This window comes from Dreissena polymorpha, chromosome 13 (assembly GCF_020536995.1).
Source record: "Dreissena polymorpha isolate Duluth1 chromosome 13, UMN_Dpol_1.0, whole genome shotgun sequence".
Taxonomy (NCBI): domain Eukaryota; kingdom Metazoa; phylum Mollusca; class Bivalvia; order Myida; family Dreissenidae; genus Dreissena; species Dreissena polymorpha.
In genome coordinates, this window is record NC_068367.1 from 35,792,193 (window position 1) to 35,810,509 (window position 18,317).

At 35.0% G+C, this 18,317-nt stretch overlaps 1 protein-coding gene across 1 annotated transcript; it reads left to right on the plus strand.

The window, feature by feature from the left end:
- The first annotated feature begins 509 nt into the window (after positions 1–509).
- On the plus strand, positions 510–17,496 carry LOC127854579 (uncharacterized). Its single transcript, XM_052389642.1, has 9 exons — positions 510–680; positions 2,416–2,531; positions 4,256–4,445; positions 6,304–6,475; positions 7,448–7,577; positions 11,364–11,486; positions 12,393–12,507; positions 14,357–14,532; positions 17,340–17,496. The coding sequence occupies exons 1-9, from the start codon at positions 510–512 to the stop codon at positions 17,494–17,496; spliced, it is 1,350 nt and encodes a 449-aa protein (XP_052245602.1).
- The last annotated feature ends 821 nt before the right edge of the window (positions 17,497–18,317 follow it).

The window sequence follows — 18,317 nt, forward strand, 5'->3', positions numbered from 1 at the left end:
TATAGGAGTAACCTACACCCCTGTTGTTTTGACAATTATGACTTAATGACCAAAGTATTAACTTATAATACTGAAATGCAATTGTACATGCCTTTGAAATTTGCCTTATTTAATAGCAGTACAAGTCACGTCCACTTATTTAACAAATAGAACAGCTACACTTGAATATGATCATATGATCCAAAAGTACAGATAAGTTAAAACCAAAGTCAGTATATACTATGTAAGTTAAATCACTATGTAAGTTAAAGGAGTTATAAACTGATGGCTATAATCGTTGTTTAACAGTGCCGAAGAGCTCAGGTTAGCTATATTTATTTTAAGTAAAGAGCAGAACTAAGCGCATACTGGTCACAATGACGTAAATCTGTTGATATCAAGCGATTTACTTTTTTCGTATCTCAGTTTTATCTTGACATTTTGGCAGGAGAAAAAACAAGGACCAAATCCGAACACAACCGCATGTGCAGAAAGCGCGCGTAATGGGAGATCAATCTGACGCAGCAAAAATGACAGCAAACGCGAAAGCAGACTCCAAAGATTTGTTTCAATATTTAGCTTTGTACGACATAAACAGCGAAGATCATGAAAATTTCGTTAATTTCTCGAACGGAGCACCTGGAGCAGAAAGTCTTGCAGGAATCAACCAGCTGTTAGATAAAGCAACACGCATCTTATTGGTAAACGTTTACGTTTTAATCTTATAAACTAATTTAAGTTTTTGAGACTTTATAAGTTTTGAAGAGAAACATTTTCACAGATTTTGGCATGCATTTGAGTTTGTAATTAAATGCTTTAAATTGATAAATACAAACGTTGGAGGTAAATAGCACCAGTAAAGACAAGAATACAATTAAAGAAAGAAAATTAATCCTAAACTGGGCTCGAACCACTTATCAAAGTAAATAATTTTTTGACAACAATTTTCATTATCCTTTAGTTATCCAACATGTTGGAAGGTTTTTATGGTGTCTTTCAAACTGTACTTTTTTAAGCGCCGTGGCAAACGTACGGTTTGTAAAACATTTAAGATCATTTACAATCAATAAGCTACTTTTTTATTGATAATTTTTGCATGGACAAACTAAATGTGTATGTGAATGTTTATTGAGTAGTGGCACAGTTTTGTGACTTCTTTTGAACTATGCGTTAATATATTTAACACTTTGCACTAAAGTGTAAATTCCTGGGATCATTAAAGCCACTAAACTTATTAGGCATTGTAAATTTGAGTATAAATAATTGCGCTTTAAAACTTAAAAATAATCGCGTTTGTCGAAATGGACGTATACGTCTAGAAATCTTACTTTCGGTTTTAAAAGCGGTACCGTTTGAAAAATAATAATTTACTTGCTAACTAGGCTATAGATTTAATTTTATCTATGCCAATCAGATTATATCTGGTGGTTACAAGGTAGAAATCCGTCTTTTTGCGCTTCTTAAACATAATCGCGTTTGTTGAAATGGACGTATACGTATAGAAATCCTACTTTCGGTTTTAAAAGTGGTACCTTTTGAAAAACAATAAATTACTTGCCAACTAGGCTAAACATTTAATGACAATTTTGCACACTTTCAAATTGCATCTATATGTATTGATTTAAATGTTCCAGATGAATGACGTCAATGTTTTTCCTTTCATCATTTTGAATTTAAATTCATATCCACATCGTGCCCACAATAAGTGCTTAAAGTTATAAGTATGCCTAAATTTGCAGATTTAGTAAAAATTCTTGTTTAACATCTCTACAAGCCTTAAGAATGATTGAGTTGCAGTTTGAACCAGCAATATCATGCCTGTTTTCGTATTTGATCTTTAAGTGCAAATTTGACTTTTGTTAGAGACATGGATCGTTCACGCTATATGTGTTCACTTTATAGCGAACATAAATAAATAAATATTTAATTCCTAGGAACATATTTAGGTAAATGTTATCTTTCACGCGACATTTCTTCTCTTCAACATAAAACATAAATAATTAATTTATAGGCTCATTTTTGTTTTCATTTTTGGCTGAGATATCATACAAACATAGAAACACATGTGTTTTGCCCAAGTTTGAGTAATTTTGTGCATTTTTATTGGCAGTCAATGTCCAAGCTGCATTTAATTATCACATGAAAATGAAGTCACAACAAAAATCTTGTTTGTATACATGTTTGAATCATAACAGACAGGAACACGTGTAGCAAAATACATAACGGTTGTCTCAAATATTCAGTGTTGTAAATTAAAAAAAAAATTCAGTTAAGACTTAAAGCGTCGTCCCTGATAAGCCTGAGCAGACTGCACCTGCTAATTTGGTATGACCCTCTATGCACATGCATTAAGCCCAGATTCCCCAGAACGAGGTTCCAACGTGTTTAAGGGCACACAGGTATTTTATGGGACCGATGACCCCATTACCGTTTCAGGCTGATGATGCGGAAGAGAGGTTCACATTCCAGTATGGGCCGTGTAAAGGGGACCCAGTCTTCTGTAGGGAGATGGCAAAGTTTCTGTCATCAGAATATGGGCACAATGTCAGCAGGTAATTGTATTATGTAACTGTTTCCAACTCAGAAGCAAAGTGAAAATGGCTATATGCAACCAGCATAAAACCAGAACAGTCTGCAAGTAACTCACAGTCTGTTCAAGTTTTAGGCATTTTGCTACTCATTTGTACCTTAGGGCTGGAAATAAAATCTTAAAACTTGAATCTTGTTAGAAAGGTCTATAATTTAATTTTAATTTTCTAAAGGACTACAAATGGGTAAAAGTGCATATCTAAATGGTAAAGATTTGAAAGCAGGTTTTTCAATATCAGTATGTTTGGGCAAAAGTGGAACCAATTCAACAGAAAGCTTTTCTTATTTGAGTGTTGCATGAATACATTTTTAATACTGTGTATACTGTTTGAACGTATCAAAATAAATCAAAACTACACAAACCATTTAAAAATTGTGTCAGTGATTTTTTATTCCAAAGTTGGGCTATAATAGATTCCCAATGAAAAAAGTGTGTCCATTTTCCCCAAAATGGGAAGATTTTGGAAAACACACAGTGTGGAACACTATATATCAGGGGTGTCATAAAGGTTCAAATCTTCTACCTTCTAACTTCAAGCATAACATAATAGTCACGACCTGTGCCACTCAGCGCCCTTCTTAACATTGAATACTAAACTTCAGGAAAGACATAATCATGGTAACACATGGTGCCACCCAAGACCTGTTTAAACATACCAACAATTAAAGAAAACTACTACAAGCCTTCTAAACATCCAATACTCAACTTCAGGTGTGATGTTATGGTAACATTGAATATTTGACTTCAGGGATGACACAATGGTAACATTGAATACTTGATGTCAGGTGAGACATAATGGCAAAACTGAATACTTTACTTCAGTGATTACACATTGGTAACATTGAATACTAAACTCCAGTTGTGATGTAATAGTAACATTTAATACTAAACTCCAGGTTTGTTGAAATGGTAACATTGAATACTAAACTCCAGGTGTGATGTAATGGTAACATTTAAAACTAAACTCAAGGTGTGTTGTAATGGTAACATTGAATACTAAACTCCAGGTGTAATGTAATGGTAACATCTAATACTAAACTCCAGGTGTGATGTAATGGTAACATCTAATACTTAACTCCAGGTGTGATGTTATGGTAACATTAAATACTTTACTTTAGGTGTGACAGGATGGTAACATTCAATACTTTACTTCAGGTGTGATACAATGGTTACATAATGGTAACATTGAATACTGAACTCCAGGTGTGATGTAATGGTAACATCGAATGCTAAACTTCAGGTGAGATGTAATGGTAAAATTGATTGCTAAACTCAAGCTGTGATGTAATGGTAACATTTGATACTAAACTTCAGGTGTAATGTAATGGTAACATTGAATGCTAAACTCTAGGTGTGATGTAATGGTAACATTGAATACTTAACTATAGGGGTGATGTATTGGTAAAATTGAATACTATACTGTAGGGATAACATAATGGAAACATTAAATACTAAACTCCAGGGATAACATGAAGGCTGATATTCTTTACATAAGGGATGACATAATGGTAATGGTGGGGGTCGACAAAAACATTGAATACTAAACTTCATGGATGACAAAGTGGTAAATTAATCAAAACTTAATCAACATTTGAAACATTGAATACTTAATTTAAGGGATAACATAATGCTTACCGTAGGTGTCTGGGTATTCTACACTAACCATCTTATAATGTTATACTTCAGGGAAGACATTATGGTAACAGCGGGTGCCACTCAGGGCCTGCACCTGGTTGCCACGGTGATGTTCAACAAGGACACGCCCGTTTTCATGGAGGATCCAACTTACTTCTTAGCTGTGAATATCATCCGGGAAGACTTCGGAATGAATATCAAACCAGGTATCAGGCTTTTTGGGGACCATTTTGGGCGAAATGCAAAAATTTGAATAAAAACTGTATATAATTAAATCACACATGTGAGTAGTAATAGTACTTATTTTCTTAATTTCTTATAAATATCAATATTTTTAAAATTTCGGATAATTATTTAATGTTCTGTAAGATAATATAAAATACTTATTTTCTTAATATCTCATAAATATCAATTTGTTTGAAAAAATCGGATAAAGTTAGGTTTGTGTACATGTATATCGTACGACGGACAATTTAAAACCATTAAATTTCGTGTGGTACGAATTTTCGTGGATTTCGTTGGTCCGCAGAACCATGAATTCAATTACCAACAATTATTTATACATTTTAAATCCAAAATCGGTCTTTTCCGAATGCCATTTCCGACATTTTTTTTTGTTGTCGGTTATCCGAGATATTGTTTTTTGTAATAGTTACTTCACTTCAGTAGGTAACATGACACTATATCTTGATTAATTAAAATATTTCAGAATTGAAAATATTGTTGTTATTTTTTACCCATTTGACGTAAATTATATATGTTTGAACAAAGGTGTTTATGATTATTAGTATGATAAGAACTACGATGTTAATGATTACTTAGTATGAATAACAAGTAGTGTGTTCATATAAAATATCAAATATCAAATTAACAGTTTGCAGATTTATCACATATGTTAATTAGTGCCAATAAAAGTGTAATGAGACATAACGATTTTCACACGTGTATTGTTGGGACCTTATTACTCAATTGTTACTACTAGGGGACCGATTGCGCTGAGAGAATTGCAAATATTGTCAAAACAGCATTGATGGCAATTAGCGAGCGACACTTTCATGCTTCAGTGCACATTAACCTCAAGTCTTGCTGTCAACACAGATTAGCATATTATGTTTCGTTATTATTCTGGTTGTCTTAATAAAAGTTTAATTACAATGACGGTCAGTCTATCCCGAAAATTTGAAATCAACGAAATTACGTATTAACGAAGCAGTTGTTTTTTATTTGAAATACACGAAATTACGTGTCAACGAAGTAGTTGTTTTTTATTAAAGCACGAAATTTCATATCGAACGTACAAAAAACCTTTTTTGCCACTGCAGTGGCCTCGCATAACAATCAATCTTGATGAAAATTGCCCGGACTGCTTTCTATGTCAAAACTTGTTACCGCTCTAGAGGCCTTATTTATGACTCAATGTTTATGAAACTTGGTCTGAATAATTATCTTGACAATATAGAAGCCATTTATGAATCTGAGGCAAGTGGGCCTAGTGGGGTCAAAAACTAGATCACCACATTATGTCGTACACATTTGGTAGGTGCTTAAGGGCCATTATGGCTCTCTTGTATGATAAGCCTGGCAGCAAATCTCAGTTATCATAGCACATGTTTACAGGGAGGAGTACCACAGGTTCGATTCTTGGCCCGGCCATATAACTTGTGTGGATATTTGTTATGAAATTCATTTGTATGGCCTTTTTATTTTAAACTATAACCTGGCTGGTGCTGTGGTAAGTTGTTGCCATTATTATGGGCTATATGTATAGGTTTAGTTTAAACGTATTTATTTTAGCTGGATTGCGTCGAAAGCCCCAGGCTTATAAAAACGCTCTAGAGTCCTTTTCCTGAGCCTATAACCAGTACTTGGTGTCTTTGCGGGAAAATCTAGAGAACAGACCCCGAGTGGGGATCGAACCCGTAACCTCCCGATCGCTAGGCGGACACCATATCCATTACGCCAAGGCGAACTTAACAATATATAGTTCGTAAAGGTAATCCAGCTATCCCGGGAAAAGTGTGAGTTGGTTAATTGACCGCTGTGATATGACTAAACATACTGTTGAAAACAGCAGAAACTTAAAAAAAATGCATTTTTAGGAACTCTGTATTATAGTGCCAACAGACAGTGAAGGTATCGATACAGAGAAGCTGGAGTTAATGCTGGTCCAACACAAGCCTGCCTCCATGGCTGGACAGAAGACGCCGTTCTGGAGCATGGTCTACACAATACCCACCTTCAATAACCCGAAAGGCTACTGCATGTCACCAGGTATTGCCGTGGGTGAGAGTTTTGTTTATTTAAACCTATTGAATTAAATGGTACTGTATGTCACCAGGTATTGCCGTGTGTGATAGTTTTGTTTAAAGATATGTACCTTTTAAAACACAAAGCTACTGCATGTCCCCAGGTATTGCCATGTGATTTAAACCATTTATTTAAACATTCTCACCTTCAAAAACCCTAAAGGCTACGGCTTTGCGATGTGTGATAGTTTCGTTTAAACATATTTATTTAAGCTCAATTGTTGCATCAATAGCCAAATACTTATTGAAACGCATCTGAGTCCGTTTCTTGGTAGAACCATTACCGGTACTTGGTGTATATGGATGAAATCTTAAAAATGCGTCCACAGTTGGATCAAACCCGTGAGTTACCTGTCGCTAGGTTGACACCATATCCAATATGCCACAGGGACCTTATGGTATTTTTGTGTGTAGTAGTTATGTTTATAATTTAAAAAATATGTCATCACCATGAAGTCTTTATGTTCAATACAATTTTCATTCATGGGTGATTCACACAATTATAAGCATTTTGTCCTAAAACATAGCTTAAAAATCGGTGCTTAGATATAAGTCATGTTTGTTACAAAGCTGAAAGTTTTGCTAATGGCTTTATTATATTATTAGTATATGTTTAAGACCTGGCAAAATGGCGTGTTTAGAGAGAGAGTTTGAACCATGAAATTGTAACACAGATGTGAAATAGTTGTCACTGAATTTTTAACCCTTTTCCGCTCAGAAGTAAAGTGATTGTTTTCGCAAACAGCATAAAACCAGAACAGCGTGCGAGCAACCCACAGGCTGTTCAGGTTTAATGTTGTCTGCTGCTCATTAGTATCCAAGTGTAAGAAAACTGAAGCCTTTTAATCTTGTGAGAAAGGGGTTTAATTTTATTTGTTTTTCTTAAATACTTCAAACACATCAAAATGCATTTCTAAGATTTTCCAATATTTTGTAGAGCGTTTCAAAACACTTATTCGGTTAGCAAGGAAACATGACGTCCTGCTGTTCACGGAAGACATTTACAACATTTTGCATTATGACAACAGTCCGGTATGCCCACCAAGACTGATGTTGTATGATGATCGGTAAGATTCTTACATGACAGTGTTAATTTACCTCTCACACAGACGTCGACTAAACCCAATTGTTGTAGTGCAAGAATACACCACAGTCCTCGCTGTACTTACTTCCGAAGATTATAACCATTATTATACAATGTATTGATTGGTTAGTGTTTTTTAATTGCTGTGTGGATATTTACAACCCCACTATATATTCCCCACGACCAAACTCAACCCACCCCATAATTTATGTGATTTTATGTGATAATTGGTATGTGCTTGAATGGTTGTCTTATTTACCTTCCATCCAAAATCTCAACTTTGCACTAATGTTTTATCGTTGTTTTTCAGGATTGGCCACATGTTATTATGCCCCACAGTAGGGTGGCATTTAGTAGTCACTCTGTCCGGCCGTCTGTTAAACTGTCCTCCATTCCTTTTTCTGAGATTTTTAAGCAACAATTATTGAGCTGAGTTTTGGTATCTGAGTCTACCTACATGACTTACAGATGAAGTGTGGTAATTTTGACAAACATCATTAAATGAATTAAGTAACAAAACTGTTATATTTGGATTGGTTTTTAACCACTATAACAACAACAAATTATATTTTGTATTGGCCTGCCTTCATGTTTAAATATTGTACCTACTGAGGAAAAAGGTAGCCTTGTTACCTCTACAAATTTGCATAGAAGTAAAACACTGCAGTTTTGCTAAATTATCCATGGAAAGAGTTAAACACACTTACGTTTCCATTATTTGTTTATTATTTACAATAAACCAACATATAATTTCAAGTTTTCTCATTCATCGTGAGTGGTATTGTTGCTTGTTCGAATTTAAAACATACATTCTTTGTTGTATGTAATATAAAATTGCATGGAGTCATCAGAGTAACATTCCTGTGAGCTTTTCTTAAAATCAGCCCAGATGTTTAGGAGATTTTGTTTTAATGAAAAGCTAACGGACAGCTGAAAAGAAAAACTGACGACGAACAACATTCAAAATGCGGTCCCAAAAGCTCACTGTGTCTCCACAAAGAGTTGTTTTTCCGTGCCCTCACATTTAATCTCTGCCATCTCACAAAAAACCTTCCTTATCTGAAAGGATTTTATTGTTGTTTAAGTATTAGATTATGAAAATTAGTATTTTGAAAATAGTGTATAAATTTAGGTTTTATAATATAAAACGAATAACTTTAATTTAAAAAAGTAAAAACAGCAATCGGAAAATTATTGTACCACGTGGCTCGGCTATCATCACATGGTTGATAAATATGACAGGGATTTGATCCAGCTATGCTGGTTCCAGTCAAATCTCTGCGCTAAGGTTGCCCCTCCACCTCATCGAATTATGGTAAAGCATTATGTATCCTCCAATTACCGTAAGTCGACCGGTTAAGGAAACAAGTAAAAGAATTTCTGAATTTACGCAACAAAATGCAGCAATATACTATTTACCTTCAGAGATGTGTTTAATTCCCGTTAAATCAATGTCAAAAATGATAATTTACAGCATGTTTTACTACGCAAAGCCGATAGTTCCATACACACTACAAGAACATTAACTCCGCGCGTTGTTTACCTTAAGTCGATACGTCACATCCGGGAAAGGGACAGCACTCTTATGAAAATGGATTAGGCCAACTTAACTAAAAACTTCGCTTCTTTGAACAATTTTAACAAGAACTTAAACAGTAAATACATATTAAATATGTTTTCAATATTTTATAAATACAATTGAACAAGTTTCTTTCACTTTTCTTAAGAACAATTTTCACTCTTCTTTAGCACAGCATGGGCACATAAATGTTGCACCTCTTCTGATGACTTTAATTTCTGTAAAAAATGACAGGTGTACCCAGTGGTTGCAGGCTCTATTGTCACACTGTGCCCATTTTACAAAAGTCGTTTTGGATAAGCCTTTAAAAAAAAACAAGTAAATAAAATCACCATTAAGAAGAGATCTGAAAACCAATTTAATAAAAAAAAGCTTTGCCTTAAATTTTCTACGATTTACTACTATTTCCGATATGAAGCGCTGTCAATGAAAGTGTTATGCTAAGATCGTCTGCTTTACATTTCAATTTTTGTGGGAATTTAATAAATAGGACCAATAAAATGTATGGGATATAATTAAATTTGTGTACTTTTAGTTAAATTTTTATTTTGAAATGCAATTTTACCTGTTTTTTCCTCATTTTGTTTTTATTTGTTTTTGATTATAAGCGTAGTTATGTCACTTCATCGAAATACTCGGAGCGCTTGCGTGTGACGTCATCCTAATGGCCGCGTTCTTAATGTAAACAAAGTGGTCGAAATTAGGTCATGGTCGGCTTACGGTAATCGTACGATATTATTGAAGTAGGTCGTTTTAATAAGCATACACCGTCAGATACATTATTACAAAAAGCTAATAATGCTGTACACACCACAAAAAGGTGCCCTGCTTTTGCCCCATCTATGCCTGATTAGGATTGAACCATTTTTTTATTTTATATATCACACACCTTTACAGTGTTTACCGTTGACGCATTTAATCAATTTTTCAAATCATTAACTAGGACATCATGGTTGGATCTTTGATTTGTGAGTTTTTTATGATATCTGACATAAGATTTCAGACATATACATCTGTTTGATGTTCGATCTCATGTTTCAGTAGATCCAATAAAATGCATTGAAATGATCGTCCCACAAATAATAATGATTTAACAGTTAGTTTCTGAGGTTTGAAAACTGACTGCAAATAATTGACCCTTTTTTAAAATACCAATTTAAAAATACATATTTACAAGTCATTATGCAATCAGAACTACATTTAAGTTGTCATATATTTACGACGCTAGGAATTCACACTGTAGATTATTGGACGCATATATACGACGCTAGCAACTCCATTGTAGGTTATTTGACGCATGTATTCCACGCTAGAAACTCCGCTGTAGATTATTTGACGCGTATGTACGACGCTAGCAATTCCACTGTAGGTTAGGCGACGCATGTATTCCACCCTAGCAACTCCACTGTAGATTATGTGACGCATATATACGACGCTATCAACTCGACTGTAGATAATTGGACGCATATATACCACGCTAGCAACTCCACGGTAGATTAGTAAACGCATATGTAAGACGCTAGCAACACTACTGTAGATATTTGGACGCATAAATACGACGCTAGCAACTCCACTGCAGATTATTGGACACATATACGACACAAGTGCAGAATAGGTAAAACATTTTTATTTAATCGCAATTGAAAACTCTTATTGAAACAATCAAATCAGTTTCCTGGGTAGAACCAGTACTTGGTGCCTTTTGGGGGAGATCTTGAGGACACTCAAATAGTTGGGATTGATTCTTGAAACTCCTGATCGCTAGATGGACACCATATCCATTATGACACCGAAACCTATTTGTATTTGAAACCAAAACTAATGCCCATTGAGCATGTTCATTCATGGCTGCAGTTGCAAAATTACAAGGATTTGCAACTCTAAACCTACTAGTATCTCAATTCTTTCCCTATCAGAAGCAAAGCGAAAATGTCTGTTCAGGTATTGTGCTGTTTGCTTCTAATCAATATCTAAGGGTTTGAAATGAAGACTTTAAAACTTGAATCCAGTACAAAAGATCTATAATTAAATTTAACTTACAAAGGGACTACAAATGCGTCAAAATACGTATCTTAGTGGTAAAGGAGTAAGATTTTTGTATAGATTGCTGTTAATCAGTTAATCCCAGCTTAGCTTAGATCATTAGTTTGAAGCAATTATTTGGAACTGTATTAAGCGTCCTTTTTTCAGGACGGATGAAGATTTCCAGGGCCATGTTCTCTCCAACTGCTCGTTCTCAAAAATTCTGGCCCCTGGACTTCGGCTGGGCTGGATTGAGGCGTCCCCTAGGATTATGAAGTATTTAGAAAAAAGGTGACATCAATCAATAATGCTTATTGTTAGTTTGCCTTTTCTTCGATGATATTAGCCTCGGCATAGGCTTTCAAACTAGGTTAAAGTTTTTCGTAAGCTACTTTCTCAGTGATAGCTCGGGGGATTTCATTCAGACTTCAAACATGAAATTTCATTTGAAAATGGTCCCAAATGCCAAGTTTGGTAACTGTAGTTTTATTGAAAAATATGTTGAAAGTAGTGGCCATTTTACAATTAGAAATGTTTATATACACTATATAGGCAGGTTGCATGTTTTCAGTAAGCTAGTTTCTCAGGAAGGGCTAGGCATTTAATTCAAATTTGTAACCTGCATTATCCATATTAAAGAAACCCCATAGGCCAAGTTTGGAATTTGAAATTTGCATGTTTACACAAAAGGAACATTTATGTTTTTGTGAACCAAATTTCTCAGGAATGTCTTGCACGATATTATTCAAACTTGCCATATTTATTCTCCATATTGAAATGACGCCATTAGTTTGAACTTTGTCAGAATACGGGTTGTTTTACCCTTTGAAATGCTACATATTGGCAATATAGACTGTCTACAGCTAATCACTTAGAATCTTTGAATATAAAACATACTCCACTATTAATATCGTTGCTTGTGATAACCATGCATTACAGACTAAAATGCATATCACTTTGTGTCTGACCATGAAAGTAAATGTCCCAACAATTTTCTCGATTTTGTTTTTATTTTTGCAGAACAAATAAATATGGCATGTACTATATTAATTCATTGATAATTGGCAGAGAATTTTTAACAAATGCAATTTAGATTGCAAGAAACTGCATCAACAAGTGGAAATGCATGCATAACATTTTATGTAACATAATTCACTAGAAGGGTTCTTTATAATAACGTTAATATTTTCTGTATAGTGCTACAGCCTGGAGTGGTGGGGCATTTAACCATTACACATCAAAAGTGATAGCATCAGCCTTGAAGGAAGGCTTGATAGCAGAGCACATGATTAAGCTCAGAAAAGAATATGGGGTAAGTGATATCAGGGCACTTGAATAAGCTCAGATAATATAGCGAAGGTGATAGCAGAACACTTGAATATGTTCAGAAATGAATATAGTGTAAGTGATAACAGCCCACTTGAATAGTTTCTCAGATAAGAATACAGCCTCTTTGATAGCAGAACACTTGAATAGGCTCAGGAAAGAATATGGGTAAATGATTTCAGTGCTCTTGAATATGCTGAGGAAGGAATAAAGTGTTAGTGATAGCAGAATATTTGAGCATAAAAAGGAAGGAATATAGTTTAAGGAATAGCAGTCTTTTAATACGCCCAAAAATGAATATAGTGTACGCTACATAGTGTTATATGGGCCTGGTATTAGGAACAGCATTTAGTTTGTATTCTAACTCAACGTAGATATTTTTCAATGTTTGAGTTGAGTTTGATCAAAATGCTCAATTAAGTGTTCACATAATTATTTTTTTTTAGTTTTGTGTCGGACTTTTTACAATGTCATGATGTCGAGGAGGAATATGCACATATTCTTTCAGCACAGATTTGAGATGTTCATGCGCTTACTAAAATTCTCAATATTCAGTTGAGTGGAAACTAAAATCTCACATCCTGAGTTGAGCTCAACAATTGAGAATGTTCATGATACTTGGTGATGGTCATTGGTGTTGATGTACTTAACACTAGTTTGTAGTACCTCTAGCCCACGTGGTTGTCATCTTTATCTTCAATACCTGACACAGGAGCGCATGGATATACCATGTTTACAAGCTTGATTTCACATGGTAGTCACATTTTATATTTAATGCTCGACACAGGAGGGCATGGATATACCATATTGACAAGCTTTAGTTCACATGGTAGTCACAATTTATCTTCAATGCTTGACACAAGAGCGCATGGATATACAATGTTGACAAGCTTTAGTTCATATAGTGTTCACAGTTTATCTTCAATGCTTGACACATAAGCGCATGGATATACCATGTAATCAAGCTTTTGTTCACATGGTAGTCATATTTTATCTTTTATGCCGGACAAAGGAGGACATGGATATACCGTTTTTACAAGCTTAATTTCACAGGGTGGTCACATTTTATTTTCAATGCCTGACACATGAGCGCATGGATATACCATGTAAACAAGCTTAAGTTCACATTGTGGTCACATTTATCTTCAATGCTTGACACAGGAGCGCATGGATATACCATGTTGAGAAGCTTTAATTCACATGGTATTCACATTTTATCTTCAATGCTTGACACATGAGCGCATGAATATACCATGTAGATAAGCTTTAGTTCACATGGTGGTCACGTTTTATATTCAATGCTTGACACAGGAGCGCATGGATATACCGTGTTTACAAGGTTTATTTCACAGGGTAGTCACAATTTATCTTAAATGCGTGACACAGGAGTGCATGAATATACCATGTAAACAAGCTTTAGTTCACATGGAAGTCACATTGTATCTTCAATGCTTGACACAAAAGTGCATGAATATACCATGTAGACAAGCTTTAGTTCACATGGAAGTCACATTTTATCTTCAATGCTTGACACAGGATCGCATGGATATACCACATAGACAAGCTTTAATTCACATGGTAGTCACATTTTATCTTCAATGCTCGACACAGGAGCGCATGGATATACCATGTTGAAAAGTTTTAGTTCACATGATAGTAACATTTTATCTTCAATGCTTGAAACAGGAGTGCATTGATATACTTTGTAGACAAGCTTTGTTCACATGGTAGTCACATTTTATCTTCAATGCTTGAAACAGGAGTGCATGGATATACCGTGTAGACAATCTTTATTTCACATTGTAGTCACATTTTATCTTCAATTTTTGACACAGGAGCGCATGGATATAGCGTGCTCGTCCCTGAGGAAGTATTTGCCCCAAGACGTGAAGGTAGACTACCCTAGGGGTGTTTTTTTTATCTGGCTGGAATTACCTCCCTCAGTGGACACAATTCTGCTACTGAAACTGGCTGCGGAGAAGTACAAAACCAACTTCATATTTGGTGCAAGGTATGAACACAATCTTAAGTAATATTGATTTTCCAAATATTAAACTCAGAACGAAATCGTTAAGGATATTCTCCAAAAAAAATTATCAGTTTCTGTGATAAGAAGAAAATCGAGAAAGGCATCGTCGCATTCTGTGAGGCCCTTCAAGAGATGTTGGAAACAAGCAAGGGGCAGTAGCCAACAATGTGTTTATTCAGGCTTTTTTGTGGTATTGTATGTTGAGGTAAATTTTTTTGCTGACATAAAATGTAGAGAATAAGCCTCATGCTACCGTGGTTCTAAGCCTCGCATGATAAACTTGATCTTTATTCAAAACTCACATATATTCTATTTATCCTATAATTACCAATATTATACGAGAATATTATAAAAAAAGTGTGGATGTAATAGTTCGTTCATTGTAATTGTTTTTTAATCATAGTATCAAGTCCGGGAAATTCCCTCACAGCTACGCAACGGCATGATTATCCGCGCAACGGCATGATCATCCGTCTTTGTTAAAAAGGCGACCCCTCAAGATCCAACAATTACCGAGGAATAACCCATGTGAGTTGATTTGCGAAGTTAATTACTACTTTACTCAACGAACGCTTACATTGAGCTACAGCTAACGAAATTTTAACAGACGCAAATTTCGGTTTCATTCCGGGTTATAGTACAGTCGATGCAACATGTGTCCTTCAATCCTTGATGGAAAGTCATATCAATAATTTACAACAACTGGTTTGCTGTTATGTCGATAATTTAAAGAAATAATGACTTAACGGATCATATGCATAGCTAATCAATGAGAAACAACCTCATTTTACTGGCATACCGGAAATTGACGGTGAAACAACAGAAGTCACAGAAACTAAACTCCGAGTGCATCTACAAAATGCCATGAAGATTTCCAAGGAGGTCGTCGATTCAATGCAGCTCGAGAGGGTACACCGCTCTCCGGGACACCCAACACCAGGGAAGACCCGTTCAATCGTGGCGAAGTTCTCCTTCTTTAAGGAATCCGAGGCTGCTCGGCGGCAGTGGAAGCAACTGAAAGGAACAAAGTTAACGTTTTCGAATAGTCCCCACCGGAAGTGGTAGCCAAACGTAGACGACTGGTATCGAAAATGAAAGAGGTGAGGGGGTAAGGCAAACGATCCTGGATAGCCTACGATACCCTCTACGTTGATGGTCGTCCAGTCAAGGAATAGGGAAACGATGGGGAGAATTTGCGATCATGTCGTGTAATGTGAATGGTCTGTCACAATCCAAGATCGATAATACTTTATTTGTTGACGTTTTGTTGAAATATGATATTTGTTTTTTGTTCGAAACTTGGACCAAGTCTTCACGTAGCATTTCTTTAAACGGTTATATTTCGCACAATTGTCATAGGAAATTCCAGAACAAGAACGCTCGTAGATGCAGAGGTGGGGTAGTTTTATATTTTAAAGAATATTTAATAGATGGTATTGACATTATACAAAATCATCATGATTTAGTTATATGGTTAAAATTAGATCGACATTTGTTTGGTTTGAATGAAGATATTTATATTTGCGGATGTTATGTTTGGTGCGAAGATTCATCTGCATACAATATCATATGTGTTGATTTTTTTTATCTATTCGAAAATGATAGATCTATTTATGAAAATAAAGGACGTGTTTTACTTTGTGGGGACTTTAATTGTAGGATTGGGTCCATATCGGATCGTGTTATTCATGATGTTGTAAATAGTTTTATAGATGATGGTGATTACAATCCAGATATTTACTCTGTTAGGGCCGCCGATGACAGATCTCAGAATTATCTCGGAATGAAATTGCTTGATCTATGTAAATCATGAAATTATCGTGTTGTCAATGGAACAATAGGAGATACGAGTCAGTTTACATAATACTCACATAATGGTTTATTTACAATTGATTATTTGATTTGTCATGAACGACATTTTGCACTTATTCAAGAGTTTGAAGTGCACGTTTTTAATGAATACAGTTACCGCGCACTGTTGTCATTTTCATAATATTGTAACAACAAACCAGTGTATCAATTATAATACCCTGAAACGAAGTTTAACTTGGACGATTCACTGCGTAACCAGATCAGGCAGTAATCGGCAACCTACCTATGTTTAACATAATTGTAGAAGATTAAGATTGTTCAAGTTGTGATTCTATAAATAGTGCGTTAAATAAATTACTTTTTTGGAACAGATTTGAGAATTTTTCTTTTTGATGATTTTGATGATGAAAATCCTGATGATGTATGGCCACAGGCAAAATTGAAGGCACCAGAATTGGGTGACCCAGTGTCCGAGTCCTTGGCTAAATGTATCTATGATTGCTGCACTTATATGTTTAATGTAATTAAACGGTAGACACATACCAAATACCGTCCAATTGCCAATTTATGTCGGCACCAAAAGTTAATGAGGAAATTTGGGGTGATCTCGCACGTCACCGTAGAATTCAAAACATAGACCGTTTATGACCGGATACTCAGAATCAGGTTACTGTGGTTATGACACCCATTTTAACATTGGCTAAACTCTTAAAGCCACATATTGGCAAAGCTCCAGAAACTAGAACACTTATTGCAGATTCATTGAAAATGCTTGTCCAATTAAATATGAGTGTCCGGCGAAGGTATTTATTGAGACCTTTCCTTAAACAAAAATATTAAAGTATTTTCAATATCAATACACCTTTTACAAGTTACTTGTTTGGTGATGATGTGAGTAAAGAACTGATAAAGTGTGAAACTAGTGTTAGAGTTGGGAAATATCCCATGATAAGGCTCACTTATGTTGGTCCTATTAGAGGCCGACGGGGCAGATGGCGGGCTCGCCCATATGGTCGTAGAACATACGGCTCCAGCAGACAGGCGGAAGTGACTGACTATGCGCAGTTTGGCCATAAACATGAATTCAAAAGCCAGAAGAAGTCAAGCACAACTGCGCCTCAAGCCCCAAACTAAGCAAGGTCTTCAAAATAAAGGTAATTGAAAGCAATTCTGATAGATTAAAGGCATGTTACAATGAATGGTTGACAATAACATCAGATAATGGGTACTTGAAACCATACAAGCATATAGAATTGTATTTGATAATCCTCCACATCAAAAGAAATCTCCAAATAAAATTTGATTACATGATTATGAAAAATTATTAATTGATAATGCAATTGAAAGATGGGGCTTTTATTCCAACAGTTCATGAAAGTAATGAATTTATTTCAAATAGTGTTGTGTACCAAAACTTAATGGAGAATTTAGACCGATAATACATTTACGAAGTCTAAATGAATTTGTTCATTATGAAAAATTTAAACAAGAGACATTTAATTTGTTTTGGAATTAGTACAACCAAATGATTTTTTCACAAGTTTGGATTTAAAAAAGGCATATTGGTCAATACCTATTGACAAACAATATTTTAAATATCTAAAATTTGAGTGAATGAATACATTTTATAATTTTGGTTTAAGCTCAGCCCCTTATTTTTTTACCAAGGTATTAAAGCCAGTGGATGTTTTTTTCCGAAAAATGGGCATTAGATGTTCATACTATATTGATGATAGTATCAATATACATTGAAAAAGGAAATATGTATAACCAGCATTGACATGATGAGTAAAAAATTGGAATCTTTAGGATTTATCATAAATGATGAAAAGTCAGTAAAGAATTCCTACTCAAAGTATAACCTATTTGGTTACATAATTGATTCGGTCTTGTTGATGGTTTTTCTGCCTAAAAATAAAACTCGTAAAGTAAACAGTTTTGGTGAACTTTTATTG